This window comes from Abramis brama, assembly GCF_963993115.1.
Source record: "Abramis brama genome assembly, chromosome: 14".
NCBI classification, from domain to species: Eukaryota; Metazoa; Chordata; class Actinopteri; order Cypriniformes; family Leuciscidae; genus Abramis; species Abramis brama.
This window is the reverse complement of record NC_139976.1, coordinates 33,142,381-33,162,094: the sequence shown is the minus strand read 5'-3', so window position 1 is coordinate 33,162,094 and position 19,714 is coordinate 33,142,381. Positions and strand designations below refer to the sequence as shown.

At 36.3% G+C, this 19,714-nt stretch overlaps 2 protein-coding genes across 3 annotated transcripts in view; one reads left to right on the top strand and one right to left on the bottom strand.

The window, feature by feature from the left end:
* Window positions 1-4,613, top strand: part of ace (angiotensin I converting enzyme (peptidyl-dipeptidase A) 1) — a 29,009-nt gene extending 24,396 nt beyond the window's left edge. Inside the window, exons 23-25 of the mRNA XM_084134323.1 lie at window positions 10-132; window positions 232-419; window positions 4,131-4,613. Of these exons, the coding sequence (XP_083990449.1) occupies window positions 10-132; window positions 232-419; window positions 4,131-4,336 (517 nt within the window). The 3' untranslated portion in view covers window positions 4,337-4,613. The remainder of the gene's footprint in view (window positions 1-9; window positions 133-231; window positions 420-4,130) is intronic.
* A 464-nt stretch (window positions 4,614-5,077) lies between these two features.
* The window catches only part of itga3b (integrin, alpha 3b), a 54,870-nt gene continuing 40,233 nt past the window's right edge, over window positions 5,078-19,714 (bottom strand). Inside the window, exons 13-26 of one of the 2 annotated variants that reach the window (XM_084135965.1) lie at window positions 19,090-19,236; window positions 18,908-19,005; window positions 18,008-18,164; window positions 17,672-17,749; window positions 17,415-17,494; window positions 17,174-17,251; window positions 13,746-13,848; window positions 12,862-13,038; window positions 12,671-12,778; window positions 12,469-12,582; window positions 12,287-12,385; window positions 10,287-10,412; window positions 8,776-8,934; window positions 5,078-7,228 (exon numbers count right to left, since the gene is read on the bottom strand). In XM_084135965.1, coding sequence (XP_083992091.1) covers window positions 8,824-8,934; window positions 10,287-10,412; window positions 12,287-12,385; window positions 12,469-12,582; window positions 12,671-12,778; window positions 12,862-13,038; window positions 13,746-13,848; window positions 17,174-17,251; window positions 17,415-17,494; window positions 17,672-17,749; window positions 18,008-18,164; window positions 18,908-19,005; window positions 19,090-19,236 — 1,476 coding nt within the window. In that variant the 3' untranslated portion in view covers window positions 5,078-7,228; window positions 8,776-8,823. The remainder of the gene's footprint in view (window positions 7,229-8,775; window positions 8,935-10,286; window positions 10,413-12,286; window positions 12,386-12,468; window positions 12,583-12,670; window positions 12,779-12,861; window positions 13,039-13,745; window positions 13,849-17,173; window positions 17,252-17,414; window positions 17,495-17,671; window positions 17,750-18,007; window positions 18,165-18,907; window positions 19,006-19,089; window positions 19,237-19,714) is intronic. The other variant, XM_084135964.1, reaches the window with a different exon arrangement.

Here is a 19,714-nt window from a genome sequence, read left to right as displayed (position 1 = left end):
CTCCAATAGGTACTTTGTGAGTTTTGTAATTCAGTTCCAGTTCCACAAGGCCCTGTGTGATGCCGCCGGTCAGCCAGCACCGCTCCACAACTGTGACATCTACCAGTCCAAAGAAGCAGGGAAACTCCTGGGGTCAGTGAATCACTGATGACAAACTGAGACTGTTTACAGTTTTTACAAGCACTACGAGTAATGAAGTTTTTTTGTCATTTTTGTCTCCTCTTGTCTCAGTGATGTGATGAAGATGGGCTTCAGTAAACCCTGGCCTGAAGCCATGACTTTGATTACTGGCCAGCCCAAAATGTCAGTCCAGCCTCTGATGGAGTATTTCCAACCGCTCATCGACTGGCTGAAGGAGGAGAACAAAAAGAACGGGGACGTCATGGGATGGCCAGAGTACGACTGGGCACCATACAAAAGTAAGCATGGAGTTCATGAATCGACATCCAAAATGTTGGTTTACCACTGAAGTGTTTTATTGAAAAATAAATGTGCTTCCGCTGGGAAACTGGAATGAATTTGAGTCAAATGAATTGGAACAGAATAAAATTGTATTTATTTCTTGATCATCAGATGTGAGTTAACCAATCCCAACAACAACTTTCCAAGCTCCAACACAATTTCAAATCACTGGATTTAGGTGATTCTTCCAATGGAGAAAATTTATTTTCTGATTGTAACAATAAAAAAATCATATATATATATATATTTTTTTTTTCCAGTAGTTATAATATTTTGGAATGTGTGTTTATTGAGCTTTTTTAATATATTTAAATATTTTTGAGTTCTAAATTTTGCCAAAATTCCTCTAGTTTGGACTAGTTCCCTACCCATATGTCTTAACTACCTTTCTATAAAATACATTTCTAAAAAGCTGCCTTTCATAAGCTCTTCATGAGGATCTGATTTTTTAGTTAACTGGTGTATATGTACAATTTAAGAATCACTTAATTCTGTCACCTTATTCCGCCCCGCCCACTTTTAATACCTCGCGCTTCCGCATTTTGTCATCCGACTTCCGCTAAACTGGCACGGCACATCCGGTAGCTAGTTCAGTAGTTAGAAGATTGTTTATAGTTAGCCAAAACTTTAGCAAAATGACAAATAACGTTAATACTGTAAATGTTTTAAATTGGGAGCACGGAGAAAACTTCGTACGACGATCAGTTGGTCTCATCCATCGTCATTGTTAACGTGGCCAGAGGTAACCTATGGAGACATATTTAACTACTTCGTCCTGTCAGAAGGAGTTGATGGAGCAGCAATGAAAAATTATTTGTAAATAAGAAGGAATGAGAATATTTAGGGTTAAGGATAGGAGATTAGGTATGATTAAAATAAGTTGTATAAAATCAGTTGTAAGAAGTGTTTGATGTTTTCAGGAAGCTAGAGACACCTTCTACTGACCTTCATGTAGATACATTTCACCATTTAAATTTCATAAGTAATAAACCAAGATGGTATTCATTTGCAAACTTGACGTGACTTATTCCTTCTAACTAGAAGACTTAATTCATTTAAGTTTTAAAGGGAATTTACAGAGCTCACATTATATGGTTTAATAATAAATGACTGACAGGTAACATCTGCTCACACTGTAAAGGTTTATAAAAATAACTTCATAACAGGTAACGTCTGGGCACATTGTAAAGGTTTATAAAAATAACTATTCATAACAGGTAAAATCTGGTCACATTGTAAAGGTTTACAGGAAGGACAAGTTTCACCTTCCTTTCATAGAGGAGATCGGTAATGGTGAAGCCTCTGTCTGCCATTACTTCATCGCCTGGACGAACTTATTAAGTGCACGATATTGAAGAAAAACGCGATATGCGATAACTCATTAAACAATGCGATATTCGATATGCGATACAATAATGCTTAAAGTGTATAAAATTAACTTAAATTAGATTTAAAATTATATAACCTACATACGTGTTTGGGTTTCACATTCTTTTTGTGACAAGAAAACATCCCTACAGCTTCTGAAAGTGAACAGCAGTGTTTTACTGTAGCATAAGAAGTGTTATTTTAACATCAGTGTAAACCACGGGGTTCAGGTTATCCTACATTAGGTCTATTTAACAACAGAAACTGAATAATCAAATGTAAAAATAAAACACTGCTTAGTTTTCACTGTATGAATTAAATATATATACCGATTCTTATTAAAGCTAAAACAAATTATGCATATTGCGATATATACATTTGCGATATTTTGATATATTGTGCAGCCCTACATGTTGTGTTTGGAAATTGCTCTCTGAAACACTTCTCCTCCATAATGTCAAGCCAACGCGAAATCACCTTGCTTACAATGGACTGAGAAACACCAAACCTTCCAGCAAGATCACCCTGCAATAAATTAAGATGCAGATTCATCAGAGTCATCAGGAGCTGATCCCAAGTGTGTAGCTGAAAGCTGTTGGTGTTTGAATTGATAAGGTGCTCGGCAACCGAATGGAATGCATCCAATGTCGACCCTGTGTAGAGCTGACAAAGGTGGTCGTTTCTCAGCAGAGTTATGTAGTATGGCACTGGCTCAACGCATTGTGTTCCCATTTCAGATGTAGGTGGCTTCAGGTTGAGTTGAGATTTTGAAGTGTAGTTGTGGTCAGAGACGGCATGTGGCTGTGATCATCCTCACAGTTGTCCACTGCAACACTGACGCTCATCAATGATCTAAGGAAATAATATAACCATAAACATTTTTACAATAGTACTTAAAATAGATCATGAGAATTAATTTATGATGGCACTCATACTTAGAACAGTGTGAAAAAGAGAGATGCATTAAAAACGAGACAGTATACACACAATCTCCTAACTCTACGTAGGTCAATATCAATATCTGAATGAGAGATGTAGCTAGATGGCCTCCTTACAGGAATAATGTGAGCTATTGTAAGACTGTAATGTACCATAATATATTGTACTATCGTTAATATTCATTCTTTATTTCAGACCCTTAGGTCCATATCACAAAGTAAACGAAATATAAGAAATATGACATATATATGTGGCCAATGGTAATCATGCAAGATTCGTTGTATTTTGTTAACGTCTCGTTACTAATCTTAAATGTATTCATAGAACGGATTTGACGAATCTAACGTTAGGCTAACAAGCACATAACGTTAGATAGTTAAGTTAGGTAACAACAGTTAAGTTAGGTAAGTTAGCTTACCTGAATTTGACAACCTGTTCAGCACCCGGCGGGACTTCGTTTACCAGAACATCGTAGCCGAGCCTTTACTCGGGGTAAGGGTGTTCGTCAGTCGGCTTCCCGTCCATAAAATGGTACGAACACACATAAGAGCGCTTGGGTGCGGGCACTTCATTTTTAGCGCCTTCCGCCATTGCCTCAGGTGCTCCTCGTCTTTAGGTGGTGGTGGGTGTAAATCGTAAAGTACACCACAACATTCCGATCGCTTTACATTGTGTTCGTAACACCGTTGGTTAAAATTTTCTATCCTCTTAATCCAATTGTTATGGCAGCCCCTAACTGAGCATATAATACTTGACATATTTTACCGTTACAACTATAGAATTACGTCTAGAAACTAGCGTAGGTCCTTTCAGCCGGAAGTAAAACGAACGTAATGGCGTCACCCTTGTTGTCGTGGAAAATAAGGTGAATACAGTTTTTTATAGCTATGATGGAATGAGAACATTTCTCAGTGACAGAAACTCAGAATTATCATTATTTTTTAAGATTTTAAAATCATTTGATGTTAGTTATAATATTTAAGAATTTTAATTAAGAAATAATCCCTTTCTTTTCAATATTTTTCTTAATTGTTACCTGACTAAGTTACTATCTAACTTCATCAACATTTCTAATTTTCACTTGACGAACTAAAATAACATTCAACAGTCATAACCATAGCCTTGCTTCATAGCCTATATATCTTTTTTTATTTTTATTAAAATGAACATGGACACTATTCAAATAAAAAAACGGATTCAAAAATGAATAAAAACTATATCAGTATCTCAATAATACTAAAGTAACATGGGTTTTTACAACTTTTTCTCCAAGGTAAACAATGTCATTACCATCAATACCAAAATTGCAGACCATGGCACTTTTTAACTAACAGAATGCTCCCACACTTCTCACCTGTTAGTTTCAGCGACGTCCGTGTTGGAAGAGAAGCCGAAAGCAGTCAGCTTCCTGGGATTGAGTGTGGATGAGGCAGGCGCTGCAGCGGGTCAATGGATCCTGCTGGTTCTGAGCATCGTCTTCCTGCTCGGCATCGTCTTCTTGGTCTTCAGATACAGGAAGACTAAACGCTTACAGGACAAATCAATGTCTCAGATGGAGCTCAAGTAAAATGATTCAAAAAGGAAACTATTCTATTCTTACCATTTGCAGTCATTCATTTTTTGACAAGATTCACCTCTTTTTGAATGTAATGTATATTTATTATTTTTGGTCAAATTTGTTTGACTATGCAATGAAAAGTGACTTGTAATTTATTTGTAAAAAAAAAAAAAAAAAAAATTCAATGTTTCACTGCTGTTTTCAATTATTTGTATTGTCTTAACTGTGTACATTTCTGATCGATTCTACTGGTAAACCTTTATAGAAAATAAAGAATTATACAGACGTTCTGGCTTCGCTTATTGTCTGAGCGCAAGAACATTTCATTAAAACAGCAGCCTTTAGTTTTTAAAAACATTTTAATATCAGTACAATATATTTAAAACGCCTTTAAATATGTCTTTTTTCTGTGTGGACATACAGTACATTTTCTCATCTTAAATACCTACCCAGGTCTGAGGTATACATGCACTGTGTCATTTTGTTTGCTCCGAATGTAATGAAGTATAGTGGTTTACTAAATCTGCTCTAGTTTCCAACTCTTTACAATAACAACTAAACAATATGCGCTTCTCTCTGACAATGCACTCAAATCCACCATATGATTAGCCTATATCAAATTCCACTAAAATATTAAACTTACTCCACTTCACCATAAATAATCTTTTATCATCTTATACAATATATACTCATCATTGAGAATGGACTGATCTGAGATGTTTTTGAAATGAAACCTGCAATCCACGTGGCTTGGCAGTACAATGGCTGTACATATTTTATAGAAATATAGCATTTGTTCAAGCATACATCTACATTCTTCACTTGTAAAATTAATCGCACCAACATGACAGTAGTTCTCTTGTAGTTGTTCCTCTGCAAAAAAAGGGTCAACACAATACAATTTGACACAGTAGAGACAAAGATATTCTTAATTATTAACAAAAACATATTTAACTGGACGTCTTAACTAAATTAATAAACAAGAACTAAATGGCTCAAAAACTGACCACAATTTCTAGTTATATTACACCACAGAATCAACAAAAACTAAACATTGGCTCAAACAATAAGTGGAGTTTGGATTTTTGCTGACTTTTTTCCCCCGCATTGCAGTAATGAGAATTTAATTGTGCTTAATTGTCATAAATTGTCACAAAAACAAAATATCCAAAATTTTATATATATATATTTCAGTCATGAAACTCTAAACGAGCGTTGATTGGTTCCTCTAACGCTGACCAGACATCCATCCCCATTCACATAAACAGTATTTCGTACCTTAGCATGTGATCGCCCTTATGAAAACTTCTGTTTACCCTTCCCCCTCCCCAGCACCACTTATAGAGATCTGTACAATTCTTGTACTTGCTCAGCATCAGCGTAGCAGATCTCGTCTGCCAAAATCAAGCATATGTACTTTCCATGCCCCATGCCAATAAATGCTGGGGTTTCACTTTGTTGAGTATAAGTAACGTTATACCTACAGTACATGTCTACTAAGAGGAGTATAACTAACTGGTAGGGTCAGGGTTAGAATAAGTTGATGTACTTGCAAAGTTACTTTTTGGGGAACATCACAATAAAGAGTTAGCAGATATTAAACAGACAGTCTAATACTCTAATGAGAGTTAGTTGACATGTAGTTGTAAAGTTACTTATAGTCAACAGAATGTTCAAAAGGGACCATCAACCAATGTTGGTTAAATAATACACTCCAAGAGTTGTCATGACTGAAATATATTTGAGGGTTTTTTTCTTTGTTTGAGATTCACCCAACTAATTCTGATAGGAACATAATGATTTGAGCAAACATTTTACACACTTAGACAATGTAGTCTTAAAAATAAAGGTTCCAAAAGGAGTTTTTTTTTACAGCGATGCCATAGAAGAACCATGTTTGGTTCCCCAAAGAAGCTTTCAGTGAACGGTCCTTAAAAGATCAATTTTTTTCTTTTTAATTTTTTTTATTTAAATGTATTTTTAATAATCTGAAGAACCTTTTTTCCACTTTAAAAAACCTTTTGTGCGCTGGAAAGGTTCAGTGGATGTTCAAGGTTCTTCATGGAACCACTGATGCCAATAAAGAACCTTTGTTTTTAAGAGTCTTTCTCCATGGGAGGAAGTAGCTGGAAAAATAGACAAGTGTTACAAAATAAGCATCCAAACAAAATGCAATTGAATTCAGCAGAACTGGAAATCGTGTCTATTTCCTCAGTGCTGTTTTATGAGAACAGCTCTCAGATCAGTTATAGCATGATGGAAATGTCAAGTAAAAATGACCCACTGCTTTGGCAGGTAAACTATAGCAGACATCTTCTGACCTCAACATAAGGGGGAAAGTTAGTATATCACCTTGATTACATAAAAAAAAAAAAAAAAACTATTATAGTGGAATGAAATTAAAAAAGCAATAAAGCACACGCTTGAAACCAACACATATTTACATGTTCATGAAGATTGAAAAATAGTCAAATAAATCAATTCATCATTACTAGGTTAGAGACGTCCCAGACAATGCCGAAAATCTGGCTTTGCTGAAAGTGGTTTAATGGTCTACAAAACATGATATTGCACACAGACCAACAAACATTTCAAAACATATTCTCAATAGCTCACTGCGTGTGAATGATGGCTCCAAACGCCAGTGTCCAGTGTCTGTTGAGTTGTCCGGGGTTAATAAAATACATCCTCCAATCGTCACGCTCCCCTGGCTCTGGACGGAGAGAGGTGAAGAGGTCAGTAGTAATATTCATGCATTTCTGTCCAGTTGGTGACCCAGAGTTTCTTGCTCAGTTCTTGCTCGGGCTGAAAGGCCAAGTTATAGCGTTCCTCTTTGCGTATTTTCACACCGTGGTACTTTGGCATTATCCTGTAGTAAACAGCCCTCTTGAAGAAACCACACTGCGCAAGACAGACAGAGAATCAAAGAAATATTTCAGGTAAGAGTAACAGATATGCTTCTTAATATAACTACCTCCAAATTAAAATTTTCTCATTTACTCATCCTAACCTATCTTTTGAGGTGTTTTTCATGAAAGTAGACAGTGATTTATGCTGCAAAGCTCCGAAAAACATCACAAAAGCAATAAAAATAAAAGTAATCCATGTGACGTGTGCACTATATTTCAGATCTTGTGAAACCATTTGATAAATTTGTGAGAAACAGACCAAAATTTCAACTGTTATTCACTGAAAAACTTCATTTCACTGCTTTGTTTCTCATTTGATTTGTTCAAATTTGCTGCGCCATGATTCTTCACGTGACACAAGAAAAGTTGTCTGGCATCAAATTTTAATTGAATGCAAGCACAAATGACATTAGTCATATTTATCATACTTTTTTATGTTTTTTGTTGTTGTTGTTGTCATTTTTGGAGCTTTGCAGTAAAAATCCACTTTCCTTGATTAAAAAAAATAGCAGCCTGGAAATTGTGCATCTCATGTTGTGCTTCACAGAAGAAAATAAATAAAATGTGATAAGTAAATGATGACAAAATATTAGTTTTGGGGTGAATATGTAACACTGTATAAATGCATAAACATGATTAAAGATCATAGGAAAAAAAAAACAGAATCTTTTTGCTTCAATAGAATGAAACAGTAAGGTCCCGGAAGTAAAAACTCCATTCATTTTCTACATAGGGAAATTTATCTTTAAGGATAAAACTTTAAAGACACACATACTGTGAGCTACGAGGTTGTTAATCAATGGTATTTGCTTCTGCTGAAGTGTCAGCCTGCATTATTTCAACTTATTAATTGTTTAACAGCAAAATATGTGGTGAAAAACTACATTACCCATGATGCTGTACAGAAAATTCTGCCAATCAAGAGTCGGGGAAAAAAGCAAAACGTGCCTAAAGAGCTTTTTAGCTCCGCCCACTCCCATGAAGCACTACGGATGCCACAGTGGAGTCAGTTTCCCTACGCTCTCAAATACTTTTTAATTTGATTATGCTGTTCGCAATGCTTCATGGGATTGTAGTTCTTTAAGTACACAGTCTTGTACCTTTGCATTTTTGTCAGATTTTCAAATACTTTTTTGCTTCAAATCAAAGTTTGTAGTGTTATGATTCATCTTGTAGCGGGCTGGTTTGGTTCAGGGCTTATAACGAAGACTACAATTCCTATGGGAAAAATGAATGGAAAAAATACTTTTGGAACCCAAGCCGCTGAAAAAGTGGGCAGATTACAGTGGAAAAAAGAATGTACTGAAACGTAAAAGTTCATTAATGGATTAAATGCATTGAGATTCCCATTTGAGGTCCATTTTACGTGGGAATATTTAGGGTTAGTTTACTGAGCAAGACAGAATAAGAAAAGAGGAGATTGTTATCTGACTCTGGCAGTGAAGGGATTACGGAGTTAGAATGTGAGTGACAGGCTTCCAAAGTGAAGAGTCAGAAAAAGCGTATGTTAACCAGGGAGAGATCCTGGCTCTGCTTTACCGAAGGGCCCTAACGGTGCTGCCATAGCGGCCCACGGGCCCCGCAGGCTCAGTTTTCCTCCGTCAGCCTCTCTGTCTCAGAGGGCTGGATCTTTATTTCTGCTTTCTGGGATTTGGCCTCATACATCTCCCTCCTGCTGGCCCGTCGGAAGAAACCGCACTGTGGAGGAGGGGCGGAGCCCAAGGCGGGACATGTATTACTAATTTAAATAACAAGATGCGGTGACATTTCACATCAAGTCTGAGCAGTAAAATTTAATTTCATGGACTGCAAGCCAAGGTTTAAATCTGTCCTGTCATATGGGTCTATTAATCGTCCTTGGTTAAGTTATGGTTTATAGATAAATGTTTTATGGTGGATGGTATGATCAAAATTTAATTTCATGCTTAGGTAATTTTATGTAATGGTATATTTCACACTATAGTTCAAAAGTTTGTTGTCGGTATGATTTTTTTTGTTTTAAAGAAATGAATACTTTTTTCCAGTTAGGATGCATTAAATTGATAGAATTGACAGCAAAAACTTTAACAATGTTACAAAAGTTCTTTCTATTTATTAAATAATCCTGGAAAAAATGCATCAGGGTTTCCACAAACATATGAAGAAGCACAACTATTTTCAACATTGATAATAATAAGAAATGTTTCTTGATCAGCACATATATTGCATTATTCCTTAAAAAAGTAACTTAGTTATGTGTTATGTTACACTGTATATTTGGCAAAAATGAATCATGGAAATGCAAATTCACGCCTGTACAGTAGAGGGCGCAGCTCAAACAAACCTTTCAGCTGTGCTGCAGTTCTGGATTGCAGACGCAGGAGAAGAAAGTTCAATGTTTAACTAAAGTCAATGCGATATTTAACTGAAGTTATTTTGCTTATTGGTATGGCTGAATTTGATCATCAAAGGTCAGCAGCAAAGATATTAGTTAATAAAGTGATATTAAATACATAAAGTATAATTTAACATATTTAATTATTGCAGGTTTGTGTAATTTTCTGAGATTGCATTTCACTGTTTTTACTGAATCTGTTTTTGTGCAAGAGTAACTACAATTACCGTAATGTTCTCAGAGTGCACACAACGCCTCTGCACTTACTCCTGATTTCTCTCAATATGGAGACAGGAGAGCTGTCAGTCAGTAAATGGAAAAACAAAGTAACTTGCGTTACTTATTTAAAAAAGTAATTCAGAAAGTTTGTTGTAAATTTAAAAGTAATCCATTACTTGAAAAACAAAAGTATTCTGATTACGAAACTCACGTTACTTGTAACGTACCCCCAACACTGACATCAACTCAGACGGACCAGACGATCCATATTCAGTGCCATCATAAAATAGCACACACCAGTGACCAATTAATTAAATTCTGTCTAGTCTGTATCACATTTCTCATCTCAAGTATATAACATAATACTTCCCAGCCCAGTTTTGACCTGGATTTCAGATCATTCTAAATGATGGGTGAACCAATACCAAATATGAACCAAATATAAGTGCACAAATACCTTCCACAGAATGAGACTGATGATGCCTAATAACAGTATCCCTGCAACCGCTGCAACAATGATGATCCAGAGAGGAACTTCATACGGCATCTCCTCTCCCAGCACCGGGTCAATGTTTACTGAAAACTACAGAGACAAAAGGACATTCAAAATAGATGAGCTTTTAGCCATGCCATTAGGAGTTACACTGTGAATATTTTAAAGGATCAGTTAATCCAAACATTAACATTCAGTCATCATTTATTTACTCTCATGTCACTCCATGGAACAAAACAAATAGATGAGGATTCAGAGTTTATAGTGACCACAGAAAAGCACAATTTCCAGTGAAAACCCTACTCTTACAATAACTGTTTGGTTAATAACCCTCTGTTAATCAAACTGTCCGTGAGCTGAACAATGCCGATCTGTAGTATTCACGCGTTTTGCGTCATCTGGTGTGATTTTGCTGACAAATGAACGTGAATTTTTCGATCCAGGTAACACGGAGAATGAGTAAACATTGTTCATTTACATGTCCTACCGACATTGTAACAATATAAGGCGCTTTGAAAATCAGCAAAGTTACACTTTAATTGTCTTTTAAACTAGTCAATTTGAATTGTACAGTATATTACAAGATTTAAAAGGGTGGTATATGCCCTTTTCACAAGATGTCAAATAAGAGTGTGTATGTAAAGTTTTAGCTCAAAAACCCCACAGATATTTTATATAGCATGTTAAAATTGTCACTTTTTGAGGGTGAGCAAAAACGCCTCGTTTTGTGTCTGTTTCTTTAAATGCAAATGAGCTGCTGCTCCCAGCACAGGGGGCGGAGCTTCAACAGCTTGTGTCCTTTAACCTCACACAGACATGCACTGAAAATGTCAATGTTTATGTTCAAACCAGAGTCAGACAAAGATGGAGAGACTCAAGAAGAAGTGACAACATGTAGAAGCAACAGGACATCTCTGAATGGTTAGTTGATGAATTTATGTAGCTTATGTGTAGTTATCTTCTAGTCATTGATTAGCATATTCTGTCTTGATAATCAATAAATCGTGTTCAGGGGGCGGAGTTTATGTACATTTTAGGGTTGGTGATGTCACTAAGCTGGGAGAAATGCCCTGTAGTCCCTACCAGCCGTTTGTTGTAGTCCTTAAAAAAATGATTTCTTTAAAAACAAATATCTTCCTTTGCTTTGAACTTTGAGCGTTGTAACTTTGCAGATGTTGTTTATGCTCAAACAGCAACATTACACACTAACTAATGTTAGAAAAATGAAATCATAATCAATCACCGCTTTTAGAAGACTTACTATACAATACAGTGCACAAGTCATCTAGAGAGTAATAATGTTTTCAATCTTTTAGATGCCATGGACACCCAAATATGATCATCCTCATGTGGGGGACCCTCATCATAAAATGTAAAAGGCATCTCCCAATTTATCCACTGAAAAATTAATAATATAAATATAAAATGACTTTCTATTAAGTTACATTATTATATATTTCTCTACTAATTATAGGAATGTACTGTTAAATGTATTATTTATTTATTTGTTTATTTATTTATTTTAATCGATTTAATATATTAATAAATACATTTATTTTTATTTTAATCAAATTTTTATTAATTCATTTATTTATTATTATTTATTCATATATTATATATATATATATATATATATATATATATATATATATATATATATATACACACACACACACACACACACACATATACATACATAGGCCTATATATATATATATATATATATATTTATTTATTTTATTTTTTTTTGTAGACTTTTCCATTGACCCCTTGTCACTCCTTTGCGGCCACTTTGGGGGTCTCCGGACCCCAGTTTGAAAGCCTCTGGTCTAGACTACTTTAATGGTGCTTTTACAGTTCTTTTTTTGGAGCTTGACAGTCCATGGAGGTTATGAACTATGAAACGTCATGAGGGTAAGAAAATCATTCATTATTGTGTGAACTTTAATGTGAACAGCTCTGACCTCTCTGGTCTGGTTGTCCATTTTGATGGCCGGTTTGTCTGCCAGCAGTCTCAACGTGGCCTGCCCCTTTACCTCCACTCGCAAGGCATTGGCGTAATCCTGCAAGAAAACCACAAAGATTCCAGGAGCCATTTAGTGAGCACCACGACAAAGAGTACTTGATAAACAGCTACTGTACAAACCTCCAGCAAGGTGCCGTTCCACACACGTGACCTGACTCTGATCTCCGCCTGAGTCGACATGTTGTGCAGCGGGCAGGAGAAGGTCAGACAGTGGGCCGTCTGCCTTGAACACTCCTGAACAGAGATAAAAGACATTAGGATGATGAAATAACTGGTGGGACACTATGAAAATCACTCCTCAGAGAGCAAACGTCTGCCTCACCAGCAAATGGGGCACTTTACGAGTTGCCAGGACTTTAACAGAAGCTTCTGCATGGGGATACGCAGAGCCCGCCTCTCTCTTAGATCGTTTAGTACCTCGATCTGACAACTGGAAGAAATGACAACCGAATGGAGTGAATGAAATTGAAAACGAGTAACTGTGGCCTGCTGTATCCATTTCCTCAGACTCACTGTGAGGTTGAGATGGTTGACAATCTTCCCTGGTGGGACACAGCGGGACTCCGTCGCTCCTTTGATCACTATCTCTGTGAGATACAGCAGCCATTTCCCATTGCTCACCTCAAATGGCCATTCAAAGTCAATCATCATAGTTCCCAAATTTCCCAGAGGTTCTCCCAGCACTTTCACCTGGAATGTGAACACAAATAACTTTTTTAGCGTTTGACCTAATTAAAGGGAGCGTAAGAGGATAGTTCACCCACAACTTACATTATCATTCACTCACCCTCATGTGACACAAAAGTACATATTCTGAAGAATGTTGGTAATCAAACAGTTCTGGTGAACATTGACTTCTATTGTATGGACAAAAAACAGATTCCTTAAAATATCTTATTTTGTGTTTCGTAGAAGAAAGAAACTCATACAGGTTTGGAACGACATTAGGGTGAGTAAATGATGACAATGTTAATTTTTAAAGTGATGGTTCGGAGTAAATTATTTTGTTCTGGGCATTATTAGTGGGGTAATTTACGAGATACATCCTTGGATCCGTTAGCACCTGCACTAAGCCATCCGGCTGATATCTCTAAATAAGCTCTAACTTTAATAATGTTCGACCAAGGGAAAAAAGGCTTCTGGGGGGTGTTTGGCTCGGGGTCATAGTGCAAAGCACCCTAGGTTGATTTTACTCCGAACCATCCCTTTAAGTAAACTATTGCTTTAAAAGTGGGCTCAGTTCTCATTTTGGTCTATTTAGATGTTGTCTACTTTAGATTTTTTGAGAATCTGCACCAGCTAAATATTGTATACAATTAAAATGATTTGAGCCCGATACATTAAAATAAAAATCCTTTTTGGTGTGTGTCCAAACAAACCTATAAAGCCACACTCACACGAAACACAAACTCCAACGGACTCCCCACATCACTGGTGCTGTTCATGGCAGACTCCCCGATCACACTTCCACTGAAGGACGTGTCAATCACTGGCTTTTCTCTGCACACGACAGGAAGAGAATGAGAATCACAGCATTAAAGGTGCAGTAAGTGATTTCTGAGAAGCGCTGTTGAAAGTGGATCAGACTGAGCAGCACAACACACTTGTAGCCAATCAGCAGGAGGGGGCGTGTCCACTCATGATGGGGGAGGAGAGAGAGTGAGCAAGAGGGAGATTTGAAGAAAGACTGTAGAAAGAGAGATGGGCGAGAGACATTACAAAAGAGAAAAGCTCAGAGGAATATTACTGGAAAAAGAAGGGTCATGATCAGGCAAGAGCTTTAGGACCAGTGTTAAAGGAGAACTCCGGTCAATTTTAACATTGAGCTCATTTTATTGTACATTTGGAGTGCTGTCAATACAGAGAACAACGACAAAAATCGGTGTTGCCTACACCGAGTTATTCTATTTTTAAAATTTGCACCCTGTTGACTTCAATGGGGCAATGTTTAAACCTGCTTTTAGCCTCTTAACATCCTTGATGTGTCATTACAAGTGCACAGAAAATGTGAGTGATTCCTTCTGAGTGAACACGAGTGGATCTGACTGCGGTAGATTTAAAAGATATGTATAAAAATTATGTTATTTAAGCCAGCGCAAATACCTGTTTACATCCTGTTTTTCGGTTGAAGTCCAAAGTAGTCAATTGCCGAGTTCACGCGCGTGATCATTGGTAACTAAACCTATGCGCGTGAACTCGGCAATCGAGTGTTCAATGTTAGAAAAGCTTTCCAGCGCTGGAGAGAGCTGAGCGGGAAGGCCTGAAAACTGATGCTGAGGTTGTGTTGTTTCTGCGCCATACGCGAGTTACATTAGTTTTGCTATGATTCACAGAACCAAGATATGCTGTTGTGTAATGTTAGCTAAAGTAACAGGACAGTTTTGAGTGTCATTGATTGTCTGGACCTGGTGTGTTGTATATACTTTTGTTTACTGTATGTTTATTTTTTTGTTCTTTCTTGTCATTCATTCGTCATCTTCGCTAACAAAGCTTTATTTTGCTTCTCTTCAGCTATGATAAAGAGACATCTACTCTTGCATTGAGTGGTACCTTTAAATGAAGATCATCAGGACTGTTTTTGTTGTATGAGGACTTATGAACAGTGCATTAATAATATATTTGATACATTTAAGAGTTATAGTTAACTAAAGCTTAAACTGAAACTAAAACCATGAATAAAACATTTTTGTTACTTGAAATGATAAATGTTAAATGAAATAAAATACTATAAAATAATAAAAATTATGTGAAAATATAAAAATAAAAAATAAATTCTAAATATTAGTAAACCCTATAATAGTGTCTCGATACTGAAATAACACTGATTTTTAACACTGAAGGGTTTATCCACAGCAACAATTTTTTTTTTTGGCCACAAACACACTGTAAAGTTTCAGGAGTGACAACTGCATTTAAATACTATTGCATCATTCTGGCATCTTGCGTGTTTAGCATCTGCTATTTTGACCAAAGTAATATTACAATGACAAAAGACTGCAATTTTAACTACCATCTACAGAGGCGTTGTGTTTTTATAGTGATCAAGTTTATGGATTTATTAAAGCTACAATGTTTTTTTTTTGCCACTAGGGGTCACTAACCTCTTACAATAACAAATGTGTAGGTTGATGACACAGTGATAAGTGGAATGATGGGACTTGCTGCCATGCTGATGGATCTAATAATGTTTATGGATGAGTGAAAACATTCATGCTTTTTAACATGACTGTAGTATGAAGCAGGACGCGATTGCTAATAAGAGACATATCAGCGCCACACGAGAGTCCCGCGGATATAAAGGAATGAGGACATTTCATTCTACCGAATGACACACAAGTGCTGAAGTACTCACACAGGTCAGTTTATTTGACGAATTAAACTTGTGAGTGTCATAAAACAGAAGGATTCACACAGGTAAAGTAATCAACAGATTTATTTGCAGAAGTATGTGATCGCAATGATGGAAGCAGGTGAGTAACTGATGAATAGTGTTCAGGAGGATGGATGTCTGGATGAGTAATGGTCTTATCTGTTGCAGGTTCTGAAATGGAGATCGAGGCAGATGACTGAAAACGGCTGAAGGAAGCAGATGACTGAAGACAATTAGTTCACGCGTTCTTTGAGGGAAGAACTGGTGAACTGCAGTGGGAAGAGTTATATAGTGCTGGATGATGATCAGTGAAGATTGGTGACAGGTGACGGTGATCTCTGTGATTGGGAAGCGCATGCAGGTGAGGGCCAGGGAGGATGATGGGAAATGTAGTGTGACCGTGACAGTGAGGTAACGCAGCGCTGTTTCATTTGGTCTAATGTTACACTATCATACTAAACAGCATTTGAGTGTGTTGAAAGTTATAATGTTATTCTATGTGTTAGTTTGTCTGTATGAGACTAGCAGTAAGCTAGATCAACATTAGAATAACATTTCATCATGTTGAGCTATATAACATTGATTTGTTTTATGTACATTTGCTCACTTGTCTAATAAAGTACATGCAAGAGCGTGACTCTGTCAAGTCATGACTCGTGAAGCTCTGTCAAGTCGAAGTTAGTCGCGGACTCAGAGCTCCCGGCATCTCGAAAATGCCACGCCAATATTGATCCTCGTTTTATTTCTCCTTTTGTCCCAAAGTCTGCTTGCCATGATCCATAAAGTTTGAACGAAACAACAACAGCGTGAGCGTGCCACTAGACGTAACACAGTTGTCCACGTCTGTCGCCATGGTTACTAAGGCAGTACGAGTGGAAACCAGGGATATCGCGGATATTACGTCATTGACAGGCGACAAGTGAAAAGGGACGAGCACTTTTTAAAATTGTGAATTTCTCTGAATTTACAAATTCTTGGAAACATTTAGGATAATGGAAGTACACAATTGAAAGAAATATATAACACTGCAAGTGGTTTTTGGATATTTTGATACAAAATTCTTACATATTGTACCTTTAAAATGTTTTGGTCTTATTTTTAATGTAAAGCATTTTGATTTATTTCAGTTTATTATGGGCTTGTACTTATTCGCTGTTTTTTTCTTGCAAGATCTGGCAAAACAAGCAAGTAAACGCTTGTATATCTTTCCCTGTGCACGTTTAAATACGTCCTTAACAACTAGTTGTTCAGTTCACTTCCCTACACACTGTGTAGAATTATTGTAAATTTGATTGTCACTACCTGCATTTTAATTTGGTTGTAGAATGCAGTTGTCACTCCCGTATATTACTGAATTATGTGTGTACAGAACTGCAGTATGACCTTTGTTTAACATGCACAGATGAATCATCAAAATATTTTTTCTTATTTTTAACAATATATCAAGGTACGTACAAGGAAAAGGTAGTGAGGACTGTGTTCTTCACGCTGAGGGTGACAGGAACAGGATTCAGGTCCTTCTGGTCACTTATACTGAAGACAAACACAAACACCGTTCAGTCAGTCACCGTAACAGAAACCACCTGCAGAAACGACTTGTGGAATCAAATGTCTTTTATGCAGAATTTGTTGAGGGGAATTGAGGGGAACTGTATACTGTATAAACCAGAAACCATCTAAGTTACCACATACGTACGTGGAGAGCTGAAGTTGAGATTGAATCTGTTCTGTGTAAAGTGTTATACCAGAGGTCTCAAAGATGATTTTCAATGAGGTCTGTGAAGACGGAAATCAAGAGAGAGAATAAATTAGCAAAACATTTCAGCTGTACAATTGATTAGCTGAGTTCATTCAAATGGCCCGTGGAAAATGAGTAATCAGAGAGGCTTTTTTAATGTACATGCAAATCTTCAGAAAGGTCACACATTGGACAGGTTTCAGTAAGACTGCTACCTTCTGTTTGCTTTTAAATGGGTTTCCCAGATCGCATATGATGGTGTCGTCTGCGCTGCACTCAATATCAAAACCAGGCTGTAATGAAGACAAATCAAGAGAATGATTCAATTAATAAGATTAACTAGAAAAAGTCTCAAGCAGGAAATTAAATTCAAATGTAGCAACCAAGCAACATATTGTACGAAGCAAATACCAAATCAAAGTGAAAATTGTACAGGAAATACATGAAAACTGTATTGCTCAGATGTTGCTCTTTCATAGCTCAAGAAAGCACAAACGTTTGAGACATGAAAGAGATCATCTTTGTGAAACAGCGTCCCCATGTGGACTCACCTGAATGCGCACTCCTGAGTATCTGAGTGTGGGGGGGGTGGTGATGTTGAGCGTGGCCTGATGGGCGTCCTCGGCCTGCCTGCCTTCATCGGGCATGTTAGTGACGTCCACCATCATCACCAGCTTCTTAATGGTACTGTTGAACTCCATAGTTTGACTGTGAACAAACCAGCACATCCAGCATATTTTCCATGTGTATTCAAACAATAGTTTTTGAGGAGGACTAGCTAATTTGTAAATTAAAATAAAATGTAGATACTTTGATTTCAGACTTAATTAATTAATTAATTATTTTTTTTATAGTTCATTTTATTTTTAGTCCATGTGCTGCTCTCATGTCTGTCATATCTCTCCTGTCCTCTCACATAATAACGTAACAAAAACAAATACAAAAAAATACAAAAAACCTTGGTAAGTTTATTTTCCAATAGTGGCTGGCTTACTGTACATTACACCACAAATAATATAATGATATAGGTAAGTTGCCAATAGTTTTGCAATAATTACTAACTAATTATATAGTTTACCCAACATAAAATAAAATAAAATACAATAAAATAATCAGATTTCAGACTTCATTTATTAAAAATATGTTTTTAATAAATAGTGGGCACTATGTAGTAAAAACTACACTATAGGCAGTACTTCCACTCTGAACATTGTTTCACATGGCACACAATTGGAACTTACAGTAATCATTAGATTTATGGATAAGCCTGCCAAAATTAGAATATCATTGAAATAATAATAGTAGGCCTATATAATAATAATAATAATAATTTAATTACTGCTTTCACTCAAAAGACAACTGACTGTAGCTGTGGAACCTCCATCTTTGAATAAATGCTCATGTCAGTGTGTGTATATTCATATTTAGCAGTTTCCATCACGAATCCTCACCTTGGGAAGGGAATGTAATTCTCATCAGCAAATATGGCCTTCAGCTGCAGGTTACTGCTACAAGTGTTGTCGTCACCACACTCCTTGTGAAAGTTGATCTGAGGAAAAACACAGCAAAGCACACTCAAGACCTTGGAGCAGAGGTTTGTGTTCGGCTGACGGAAATGCAGACTGGTTTGTACCTCAGTTTTGTCAGTCTGCTTCTGCTGGCCGCTCAGCACAGGGAAAGCGTCCAGGTTCTGTAATGTTTGTTGTGCTGCTGCTTTCTGCTCATGCAGGGACACGTTCAATGTGAACACTATGGGATGAAGTTTGTCCAGCACTGGAGTCTGGAGAGGGGAGAAAAAAACTCTTTTCATTCACTAAACACAGATCACTGGTTCAGAATTGCATACTACCATATTTCTTAGATCGATATGAAAGTTAGTATATGTATATATATATATATGTATATATATATATATGTATATATATATATATATATATATATATATATATGTATATATATATATATATATATATGTATATATATATACACATACACACAGACACACACATGTATATTATATATGTAAAAACATTTATGTTAGATGCGATTAATCGCGACTAATCAATTTGACAGCAAATTTTCTGTATGCATTAAATACAATTATAATATACGTTTTATATATGTTGGCTTCTTTTCCTAGATAGATAGATAATTATTGTTATAATAATAATAATAATTTTGATTTATTTATAAATATAAATTATACTAAAATATATTATAAAATTAATTTTTATAAGTACATGCATTATTGTTAATTA